Genomic DNA, 12,749 nt, shown 5'->3' on the forward strand with positions numbered 1-12,749 from the left:
GCATGAAGGCAAAAAAACACAGCATTCCTAGAAAAACACTTGCTGCCCACAGTAACATTTGGTGGGGGGTCCATCATGCTGTGGGGCTGTGTGGCTAGTGCAGGTACTGGGAATCTAGTTAAAGTTGAGGGTCGCATGGATTCAACTCAGTACAAGCAAATTCTTGACAATAATGTTCTAGAATCTGTAACAAAGCTGAAGTTACGGCGGAGTTGTGTGTTCCAGCAGGACAACGACCAGAAACATCGCTCCAAATCCACTAAGGCATTTATGCAGAGGAACAACTACAATGTTCTGGAATGGCCATCCCAGTCGCCAGACTTGAATATAATTGAAAATCTATGGGGTGACTTGAAGCGGGCTGTCCACGCTAGGCACCCATCAAACCTGACTGAACTGGAGATGTATTGTAAGGAAGAATGGTCCAAAATACCTTCATCTAGAATTCAGACACTCATCAGAGGCTATAAGAAGCGTCTAGAGGCTGTTATTTTTGCAAAAGGAGGCTCTTCTAAATATTAATGTGATTTTTCTGTTGGGGTGCCCAAATGTATGCACCTGTCTAATTCTCTTATGATGCATATAGCATATTTTCTGTTTATCAAATAAACCTTATTTCACTGCTAAAATATCACTGTGTCCATGAAGTATTATATATATGACAAAGAAGTTCCTGATCCAAATGCCCAACAATTTATAGATGAAAGTAATGGAGATTATCAGGGGTGCCCAAACTTTTGCATACGACTGTAGTTAACACAAAATAATTATATCAGATATATATATTTTATTAATCCACCGTAGAGATTTATTGCATGTTTCCATCCAGAAGGTGTTTTCCACGTGCAGTCTGCGTGACTCCATGTGACTGCAGCATTAAGTACAGCCTCTAAAAAAAATACTTGCATACAAATACATTGAACAAACTATTCATATCGGTCAAACATACACTTGAACAAATGTAATGAACAATTTTTTTTTACATTTACCTTGGAATCATTAAGTACACATTTGTGTAAAACAACAGAACATGATCATATCATCATGACATTAATACTGAATTATCACCAAGCCCGTTATACAAATTCTCCAAGTACTTTGTTTCTGAATGGATTTCGCATTAGAATCAGTTTTATTGTCCATCTGTGTACGCTAGGGATGGGCATCGAGAACCGGTTCTGTTTTAGAACCGGTTCCCAGTAAACCGATTGTTTGGGATCGTTAGCCAAATTCTTTAACGGTTCTGCTAACGGTCCTCTGTGGCGTTGCGCATGCGCGAACTTTTTTAGTTTCTTCAGACTGCAGCAAACATGGCAACGAGGCAGAAGCGCTCTAAAGTTTGGCTCTATTTCACACGACAAAATGACAACTACGCCACTTGTAACGTGTGTCAAAAATCTATTTCGTCGAAGGGAGGAAATACAACTAATATGAAGAAGCATTTGAACACAGCGTGGAATTAAATGACAGGAGTGTCATGTGTTCGATGCAGCAGCTCAGCTAACGCCGGCGCTTCATCTCTTTCTGTCCAAGGTAAACTCCTCCAAAGTGATCACAACCACTCACTGTGTGAAGCCATTTGCCTTTATTGTGTGGAGTCGATCAAGTTATCTTCTGTCCCTTCGTTTGAAGCAGACATTTGAGCTCCGGCTTTGGTCCCGTTATCGATCACTTCACGTTTAGATTGAAAGTCCAGTTTTGAGAAATGTTTGATCGTAACGGTGTTAATTATTGAGGGCGTGTGTTATCAGCAAACGTTCGCGTTATCGTGTTAACCCATTATTAAACTGAGCATATCGATTTTAATCCATTATTAAACTTAGCATATAGCTACGCTAGCTTAGCTACAGAATCTTCCATTGTCACCCTACATTGAGGCAGAGGTCGTGTTTGCCTCCCCTCTTAATGTGGCTTTATGTCAGCTCAGCAAATTCAGCGATTTTGTTAGTGCCATTTGTTTCATTGTGTAAACCAGCTTTCACTATATAAATAATCTCCATTGCCATCCCATTTAGCTGATGAGGTTCAGAGTCAGACCGGTTCAGAGGCTGGTCGTCTGTCTGGGTCACAGGCTACAGCACGTCTTGTACACCTCCTCATATCTTTGTGTTCATCCTCCACCCCATCTGAGAGAGTGTTCTCCACGGCTGGAGACACAATAAGTCCTGAGAGATCGCTTATCCTCCCGGAGAAAGCAGACATGCTTATTTTTCTGCACAAGAATTGTTGATGATCCATACAATTGATGGTGCACACTTGGTATTTGCCACTGCTAGTTTCATTTTTGGCAGCTCAGTTCATATACCCTTTTTAAAAAAGGAAGGAGCACTGTAATTTCTAGGAACATGTTTAAATTAAACAGAATACATTTTATTTAAGTTATGTAAGTTTTATTTTAAGTTCAAGAGTAATATCGTATAAATGTTTTTGCTTATTTAAAAAAAGTAAATGTGTATGTATACATACTGTGTGTGTGCAGCATTATATAAAAGAAAATTAATGTGAATAAACCCGTTTGTGCTCTTTTTTTCACCCCTTGCCCAAAAGAATCGATAAGAGAATCGATAAGGAATCGAATCGATAAGCAGGAATCGATAAGGTATCGGAATCGTTAAAATCTTATCAATTCTCATCCCTAGTGTACGCATACAAGGAATTTGACTGTGTACAAACACAGAAATAAACAAATAAACAACAAAACAAGGACAACAAAGTAGAACAGAGGTAAGCGAAACAAAAACAGATAAAGTACCAAAGAGCGCAGTACCCAGGCTGCCATCCTGATGCATTTATGTGCAGGGGTTGATCTGCGTCGCTGTCTTTTCCTACATGAACCCATTAAAGTATGGGCTGACGTGTACAGAGCTTCTCTTTGTCAACACTATGATAAGACATAAACACAGAGGGCATAACAACTGTCCTCCTACGGTTTTGCTTCAGCATCTTACCATCTCGCCATCTCTCGTGCTCTCATAGACGACAGTGTGTTAGCCAAGCCAGTAGTTCACTAATGATATCATTCAGGGCTCTAGCTCTCACTCACATCCCACAGTGGCAAGAACAAACAGCAGCCCTGACTGCATCGCAGCTCTGCTTCGCTCCAGATAACACACCCCAGAGACTACAGGCAATTAGGAAAGAGAGCAGCACCAGCATGAACTTGACTTGTCTTGTATTCCCCACCAAAGTTGTTTTGTCTGTGTCAGAAATTCAAACACCACAAACGGTAGAAATTCGCTGTCCATGCTGAGCAGTTGCACTCTCGAAGTCAGCTACTTCTGAAGCTGTGCTTTGTAACACATGTTAGGTTTTAGAGCATGTGTTTTCAATTTGTATTAAAGAATGTAAGCCCTATGAATTATTGTTTACTCCTCAGGGTTGTAATTATTAGAAGAAGATTAATAATTACAATCATATTATTGCTGTGTTGTTTATTCTATACCGGTCACCCTGAGAGCAAAAGGTTCCAGGGTTACATCTGGTTAATAAGCAGACACAGGAACAATGTTTTGTTTCAGGTCTCCCCACATAACTCACCCACATCCACACCACACAGGACTCAAGGTCATGAAGCTCATCACTGATAAGAGACCTCATCCTGTTTTGTGTCACCACTTGCTTCAATAAAAGGACGGTCGGGGGAGAATGGAGCCAGAGTGTTTTGGAGACGTGCGGAGGCACAGCTCAACTCTCTTTGTGACAAGTAAAACTACGAGCTCCAGTCTGTCATCTGTGGTCATTGGAGTTGGTCTGGTAATTCAACTAGCGGGGCTTTAGCTTTAAGGTGAAAACCCCACAACACAACGTGTGATTCTATTTCTCGCAGGTAGCTGAGGAAAGCAGACTGTGGCTTTTGATTGTCCTGGGTGAGACTCAACAAGCCAGATAATGGGAAAACTGGGGCGATTGTACCACCATAACTAGCATTTCGCAGCTAAGTAAGCTGCATAAAAACAATACAAAATTCAGTGAACAGCAAACAAACTCCCAGAAATAGTCTTTACTAATTTCGAGCTATCTGTAAGATATACAGAAATGGTTAATTTCATCTGAATATGTCTCTGCTGATTTCATGGAAACATTAATTTCCTATATTTCTCTATGCTAAGCAAGCTCGCTAAATTGGGAGGAAAAAATGTATAGGGCCAACATTTGTCAAGCTTGTGGCCCATGGGACCCGAAGATGGCTTCCCTTCACAAATGGTGCCATTCCCATCTCTACCAGATCCCCCTAAACCGGGTCTCCAAGGACCTGTTGGGAAAGAAAGTAATTTCAAAAGCAATTTTTTGCTTGAGGTTCCAGGGCCTTTTTTTGATGGATGAGAGTACTCAAACAATAAAAAGGTATAGCTGGCAGAGGTAATTCCTTATTAGCAGACAGGTAATGAGGATTTACGCTCTTCATCTCTCCTCTTCTTTGCCCGGCTTGTCTTCCATCCTGGCTATCACCACTTGGTATAGTTAGAGGTAGCAGGTTGGGGAGGAAAGGGACGAGCAAGGCAAGAAGACACCACTCTGTGTTTACTGGTAAGACAGGATCATCATTAGCACACCACATTCCGCCTGACCGAGGACCATCGCCACGCTCAGTAAAACACATCGACTGATCCTCAAAATGCTAAACTAGCTGAGTGGGAGCGAGTTCAATTAAAAGAGCAACACATCTACCTCTTTAAAACAAGCCACATAAACTAGTGAAGGCAACACAGCAGCAATGCTGTGAGACAGGAAACAAGAACTTCAAAAGAATAAATACATTGTTTGTACAGGCTGCCGTGTAGTATTCCATACAACAACTAAAAAGTATCTTGAAATACATTTTAAGAAAAGGAAAAACATCACATTTGCCCTGCATGCTCGTGTTGGCCCACTGAGTTGACCAGTGTGCCAGAATGGAGTGAAGAGGCTGTGATTGTACGAGGACCCTTCACTGCACGGCACATTTTGGGCCTCTCTGGACTTGTTGGCCGTCTTCAAATCAACGTCTGCAGTGAAATATTACAAGTGGCAAACGCAGCCCTCGTAAAAGAAGAAGCACCACACAAAGTTGGTGACGAGCACATAATGACCCGAAAAAACATCACCCATAGATTTATCACAAAAACAATACACGTCACAGCCTTTGCCGGAGAGCTCTCTGTCTGTTAAGCAGTATAGTTGTCTTACTACATCTGGAGCAGCGAGACAGATGGTGTGTGGGCAACCAGCAAAGAGCCTGACACATGTGGAGCGGGAGGAGAAGACGACGGGATAAGCAATATCTCAACAAGAGATATCTCCTGCCTCAGTGTGTCACAGCGACACCCTGTCTCAGTTGATTGGAAGCCATTCGGCAGCCAAGGCAGCAGAGACAAAGTCACCAGGAGGGTAATTGAAACGAATAGCGTTCCACAGCACTGGTACCACAGGTACGCTGTGATGGGCTGTTTGCTGCTAAATTAACGGAGCAGCAATGGCAGTGAAGCAAGTACGCCGACACAAACTAATGCAGGGAAAGCGGACCGATTCAGCAAGGGAACAGTGAGGATCATTTTACGATTTGGAGACAAAGAGAAAACAACAATCACACTGACTGATGTAACATGAAGCCACTTCAATGTGTCACCGCTTGTTATGATTGGGGAAATAAAAAGAAGACTTATTCAAAACATCAACATGTCCCCCTTTAAAAAGGGAAGGGGCCCTCAAGCACCCACATATGAGATATATATATATATATATAGTCTGCATTGAAGAGGCCCCTTAAGTCTGGAGGCAGGTTGTTTTTCGGTGCCTCTTTCACCAAGTGCAGCACTGTGCCTGGAGGCTGTGCTCAGACGTAGCTGGTAATTACACATGGCATCCTGGGAGTTCTGGCATGTATAATTACTGGCGTGGATAAGCAGCCTGCTGGGGGCAGGACTCAGTTTTCCTTCGCTATCGTCGTCGAGTTGGTTCCCCACCCCTTGGCCAGCTGGACATAGTGTGGCACTCCTCCAGCCAGATGTCACAGAGCATGGAGATAATCATATGAATGAATCCCTCCCTCGACTACATCATCTTACATCCCTCTACAAATGTTCAACTGACTCGCTCCACCTCCTTGCTCTCTTTAAGCAGCTCCAATGAATATTTGTCTGTGCAATTCAATATCTTGCGCATCATAACACTGGTTGACGAGTCAATATATGTCACAGGCTTGAGGGCGCAGATGATTTTAAGGGCATTCTTCACCATTGAGTTGAGTGCTGTCTTCCTCTCTACACTGTTTGTTAAAAACGGATCAAAAGGACATCCTAAAAATAGAATCAACAGTTGTGTGTCTGGATTTCAAAAAATCCACTACCTATTTAATAGATTCTGTCTGCATCTCTGCCTCCTCCTTTTGCAGCATCTCACTCTACAGAGTAGAGATGTCCATAAACACAATGGGGTGCTATACCCTTTACGGAGAGCCTGCATGTCCACAATCATGCAGAGTATTGACTTGATGACCTGCGGGACCAGACTTCAGAGTATCGGCCTATTTATTTTTCATTTTATATCTAACTTTAAAAGTGGCAAATCCTAACCAAAAGCCCCCGTTTTATGTTGTTGCTGTCAACAGACAGACAAGCGGCAGTAAAATGCCAATACATTTGACTGGGAGTGCAGCGATGCTCGGCACTCTGATCTGCAATTCCAATTGATGAATTGAAGCACTTCAAGGCTCTCAAGGTGAGTCAGACTCCTACCAATTTGTACCCCTCGTCCAAGGCAGTTCAAAACCTCGCCTCATCTCTCACCGCCACTTCCATAAACGTAAACACATGACATTTCATTTTCTCCCACACTGCCTGTGGATGTTTTACCCGTTGCCATTCTACAGCATAATAAAGTGCGACAATCCAGGAATTCAATGAGTCAGTCTGTCCTTCATTCAGACTGGGAATTGTTCAATACTCGTCTCCTCTGTGTCAGACTGCGGTCAAGTGGGTGGTTCTCTGCAGAACTACGGTCAACCAGCCGGCGCTTGAGATTAAATGCTCGTCTATTTGTTGTGCGATGGTACAGCTGCTTGGATAGCCCAAAATGCATGAAGATAGACCAACAGTTTAGCAGTAATTTGTTCAATTTGATATAACAAGTCCAAAACAACATTGTGTTGCACATTACATGAAATCTAATTTGACAAACAATCTGAAGTTACACTACTATACTGTTTTTATTTTAAAAAGGGAGCTTATAAATTACAATATTATCAAATAAGAAGAATGTTTCATTTATTGGCTTGCTCAAATGTGCACTGGATTTCAGTCCACAGCTCAAAAGTCATTACGCTATTCAGAGTTTCCTTATATGTTAACCTTAATTGCAGAAATTCCTGAAAAGGTTATAGTTTACTATAGAGCCAAGCGAAACATTCACCCGACGCTGAGCTGATATTCCCTTTCACTCCCTCAGTAAAAATCACATGAAATCTGACATGGTCGTAGTCAGGGTTATCAAGAATAAAAACACATTGATTGTTTAATAAATTCCTGTAATTAAAGTCTAAGGAAATTATGAATGTGAATGACATTTGAGCTGACTTTGCCTTTACACATAAAAGCTGTATAATTAAATCACATGACATTTGAGATGAACATTTTAGCTAACCAATCAAGGAAATATTTATAAAGATCAACTATTTTTATTTGATAACATTTCAACTTTAGAGCCCCCTTTTTGAATTAAAAACAGTGTAGTAACTTCAGATTTTAATGTAATGTACAACATGAGGTTTTTGACTAATTGTATGAAATTGGAGAAATGATAGGTCTATCTCCGTGCTTTTTGGGCTGTTCATGCCTCCGTACCGTAACAACACAAATAGACAAGTATTACATTTCAAGCATCGTCTGGCTTGACCGAAGTTCAGCAGAAGATGCCTCAAAGTTTCAGTCTGGTTCTGGTATAAGGAACAGTGTGTAGCAGTTAGAGGAATATATTGGCTAAAATAGAATATCCTATTTACAGAGCCGACCGCCATCTTCCTACAGTAGCCCAAAACAGACAAACAAAATCCTGGCTCTTGATAGGGCGATCAGGAAAAGTTTCAGTTGATTGCAATCTGTAACCCTCTAAACCCACACACTGCACCTTAAATACAGGACACGGCGACGCAGCCTTTGCTAAATAGATAGCGATGACGGTGGAAGGGAAGGAGAATGCCAGCTGAAGTAGACGGCCAAAAGCAGGCGTATACCCAAAGTGTATATCCGGTGAGTCAGACTGCTCTCCGCTTGAATGCCCCGTGATCCCTCAGGCCTTTGTGATAATAACTTGTGGCAATTATAAGCATACAAACAAACGCATGAGATCATTAGTGCTAATTGCCGTGGCCTGAACCACCTCAAGTGAGTGAGGTAAGGATGTCCACTACATGCCAGTAGGAGTGAACATCTAGTCATCTCCAGTGCAGACTAGTGAAATCAAACAGTCCACTCTCTGGAGTCCACAGCTGTCCAGTGAGAGGTCAGACTTCCCAAACATGCAGTTGATTAAGCCACGAGAACCAAAGCCTGCCCTCCACACATCCAGTGATTCATTTGATCCATTGTTGTGGTTAACTCTCGGGCTTGTATTGTGGTCATTAAACAAGGATTACATCAAATGTGAACGCAAGGTGAATGCAAATGAGTGCAATTTGTTGAAAACCGGTGAAACTAGAAAACCAGAAGAGTCACAGTGATCAATTGTCACACAGACGCTTGTGTCGATCTGGAATCCATTTTTGACTGAATTAATAAGAGGCAGAGTCACACTCATTGTGCCATGGTAATGAATTAATTATATAGATTCATGTGGTTTTGAGGACTGTGTCTATCTCCCACACAACAAGTTCCAATGTCAACACTGCCATCTAGTGCGCGGTAAGCAAACAGACTTTTAATGCTCAGTACATGGTGGATGATACTACCTTTTAACAACATTCAGATTAAATATTCTAATGCAATCAACTAAGATCTCATTTAGAAGATATTATCATTGAATTTATGCAGAAATGTCAGAACAGTTTTAGTGGCTTATGAATACTTCCTTGTATTCTTAATGTAATAAATAGTTGCTAATTAAACCCAATGCAGAGGCCACCTTAAGTATGGAGTCTAGTCTAAATACAGCATGGTGCAAAGTCCACTGTTAATCATGCAAAAGTAGCAACACAATTTGACTTCCTTTCAATTGGGCATTAGAGTTGTGGACTGAGTCACATAAAAACAAGTAATAACATTGACTAGAAATTATGTCTCAGCCCAAGTTCAGCCAAATGGCATTCATCACATTTTGAATGTACTTGTGGTGAGTGACTCTTGGCCTTTGTAAACAAAGGTCAACAATGTATCATGTGACAAGACAGACAAAGAAAACCGAAGTATGAGACCGACTGGGGTTATTCTCTGAATCCATAGACAAATCTTTTCTGACAGACTGTTCCCTCTTCTAAAAGCCAGAGGCAGATGGAACATTTGAATTTGGGCTCTTAAACTTTGAATCAGTTAATGACAGTATTTTGATACTTAAATTATTTCTGTGATGTCTAATCTATCTCCATGAGGAAGTCTGAGGTCCGTACATCTTCAAATTATCTGAAAATAAACACCCCAGGACCGAGTCATCAGATCTGCATTGTTTTTCCCTGCAGAGACTTCTTCATAATGGCCACTTATGATCCAGACTCTCCATCCATTCTGAGACCAGCGGAAACGTTTGAAAAGTTCCTCAATAAGTCTCCTGCCACAACTTTCCACTGGTATGACTCAGTCAGGGTTTCCACTGAAAGCATTTACTTAAAAAAGGACAGCGGGCTCCACAGAAACTGGCAGTGTTTAGCAGAAAGACGAACACAAAGGGCTCCAGTGTGCCACATCCTTTAATCAATTGACGCAACTTAATTGAATTAAAAGGAACAATCCATTTCAGGGGATTTTGTGCCAACAATTTTTATATAAAATTAATAAGTATGTTTTCTGAAAATATAAATGTGTTTTTTCGTGACATTAGAATGAGAAGTTTATACGGTCACCGTAGTTCTCCTACACTCTCGGCACACCTTTTTATCAGATGGCATAACTCACCAAAAACAACAGACTCAGCACTCAAATGTCAGCAGGACGAGAAGCAATTCAAGATAAGCTAAGAGCTAATCAAAGAGCACACCACATTATACAGTGAATGATGTTAAGACACAGATTTAGCTATGAATAGGTTATATTCTTCCTTTGTAAAGTTTTACCATGTGTGTGTACTCTTCTTGCATCAGTATGAACTCTAGACACCATATTGTGGAACAAGCAGCTGTTGTGTGTACACATTTCTTGTTGACAAAAACACAACTCGTGATGAACAGTAGAATGTGAAATGAAAGCAGGACACGACTACAGAACTGGGGAATGACCTAGTTTGGGATTTGGATCTGGATGACAAAGGGAGATTCATTGCTTCTAGAAAGCATCTGGATAGTGCCTGTAGCTTCATAAGCATTTAGATTGGATCAATAAGGGCACACGCAGACATGCATCAGCTCTCTTATGACACGTATGAAGAGGCTGTGTTTTCCCTTTTCTTTGGAGTCCGGTTCCAATATGTTAGTTAGAAACAGACAAATGCAAAGGCAACCTGGAGCCACAGATGAGGGGCTGAAATATCAACAGTGCAACGTGGCATTGAACAGCTGACTGGTTTCACAAGCCAGGCTCATTTCCTTCAAAAGGCCACTTGTCTACTTAACCCCTTGAGCCAATAGATGCTAAATTACATTGTATGGCATTTAGTTACACGGCACATTATATTTCCATATCAAATTTCCAAGAACCTATGATAGGACAATTCCATCAGAAACTCCCTAAAAACATTAAATCTGTCTACAACTTTTTAAAGCAAGGAGATACCGGTAAGTTGATTAATTGCCTATTAATGGAATAAAAGTTAAAGAGCAACAATTCTGATAACCGTTTCGCCATTTATGTGGATTTTAAAGTGCAAAATATCTGCTTGTTCTGAACTTATTACATTTTTCTTTGTCATACATGACAGTATGTGAACTATATTTTGATTTTGGATTATAAACTGGACAAAAAAAGCAATTTAAAGATGCCAACTTGGACTTTGGGAAATTGTGAAGATTTTAAAATATGTTATAGCCCTATTTATATTATACTTTCTTCCCCCTTACAACTTAAGAATACATTGTTACTGCAAACACTACATAAACAATCGCAACTCTTTAGAGAGTCACTGAAACACTCCTTTCCATGACCTTTAAGGCTCTGGCCAGGTCAAACTGAGCATATCACACCAGCTGGAACATCTTATCAGGAAACTATAAGGACATTGGGTGTGTGGATACAGTGATGTGGAGTTGACTGCCAGAGCCTGAGTGCTGGGCCCTCACCTGTTTGGGGTCATCGTAGAAGACACCGACGGTGCTCAGCTTCGGCCCAATGCTGCAGCTCTCCGTGTACGCTGCTCCGCAGTCCTTGTATGATCCTTCTCTGAACTTATAAGCAATGGTCACATTTTTGACAGGTGGTGGCCCAGTCTTTATAATCACGTCACACAGTAGCCCCGAGTACAGCACGAAGCCACCCACTGTCACGAGCAAACACACCAGCAGAACGAGTACCAGGAGAACCAGAATGATATCCGACATGGTTCCTTCTCAAAGCGGGAACGTAAAGATGCAACAACAATATCTGTCAAGCCTCAAACACGTCCTCCTCCGGGTTACACACACAGCGAGACTGTGGTCCAGCAGCTTCCAGCGACCAAAAAAAGTGGTTATTCAAAAGACGGCGTCGAATTTAGGATTCACAGACGCAATGACCTGATATGAAAAAGAAAAACACTCGTTCAAGTTGACAAAAAGGACAGTTTGTTGATGGTATTTCCACAAACACAGGACACGCTTCCTGGATGGACCATTCTCGTCCATAGCAGAGGGGGGGCGTGAATGCGTTTTTATATTTTTACTTTGCATGTATTAATCACGCAGCGAAAATAAGAAGTGGAAACAGGATAAATAATAATCAGTGAATGTGATTCCTCCAGTTTTACGAAAGTCATAGTTGTACAATGCGTACAGCTCACGCATGCGTGGAAAAGAAGTCCCCCCTTTTCATCATCGTGGTTTAATCCAAGAGCTGTGAAGAAAGATAATAGTGCTGTCACAAAAGCGAGGATTTTCTTTGTTTTCATGAACGTGTTTTGTTCTCTCACTGCTCCTTACATGATGTACGGGACTTATTTGAAGGGTGTCGGTGCTTGCAGACAGTTGTCACAACTTGTCAGTGATGCATTTAGGGATGCGAACACTGAATTCAACTAGAATTGCAATGTCCTGCTTATGTCAATGTATCCAAAATATGGAAATTTATTAAAGAAAAAATATAAAGCGAATAACAAAATGAGAATACAGTGGAGTTCAGGGTGCGGGTACAGATTTGTAAATCAGAACATGTTCTGTAATCAAGTTAGGACTGAATCAGGATTACACTTTCATTTATTTTGTCATTTAATAAATATTTCGGCTACTCCCCAACATCAGAGCAGAGGTGTGATATATGTTTAAAAACAACAAGTATAGCTTTCTTTGCTCACTGGAATTTGTTCAATTCGGTATGCTGTTCTGGCAGTTATGTGCCTAAACAGATGCAGAAAACTGCCAAAACAAGCTGATGGTTACACAAATGCAGGAATATCACTGGATTAAACAGCAGATCATTGATAATCAATTCATGGCACGATGGAAG

At 41.1% G+C, this 12,749-nt stretch overlaps 1 protein-coding gene across 1 annotated transcript in view; it reads right to left on the reverse strand.

Annotated features, from left to right (window-relative positions):
• Positions 1-11,872, reverse strand: part of tex264a (testis expressed 264, ER-phagy receptor a) — a 76,541-nt gene extending 64,669 nt beyond the window's left edge. Inside the window, exon 1 of the mRNA XM_056436965.1 lies at positions 11,393-11,872. Coding sequence (XP_056292940.1) covers positions 11,393-11,650 — 258 coding nt within the window. The 5' untranslated portion in view covers positions 11,651-11,872. The remainder of the gene's footprint in view (positions 1-11,392) is intronic.
• Between the last annotated feature and the right edge of the window lie 877 nt (positions 11,873-12,749).

Source organism: Pseudoliparis swirei, chromosome 18 (genome assembly GCF_029220125.1).
Source record: "Pseudoliparis swirei isolate HS2019 ecotype Mariana Trench chromosome 18, NWPU_hadal_v1, whole genome shotgun sequence".
Taxonomy (NCBI): domain Eukaryota; kingdom Metazoa; phylum Chordata; class Actinopteri; order Perciformes; family Liparidae; genus Pseudoliparis; species Pseudoliparis swirei.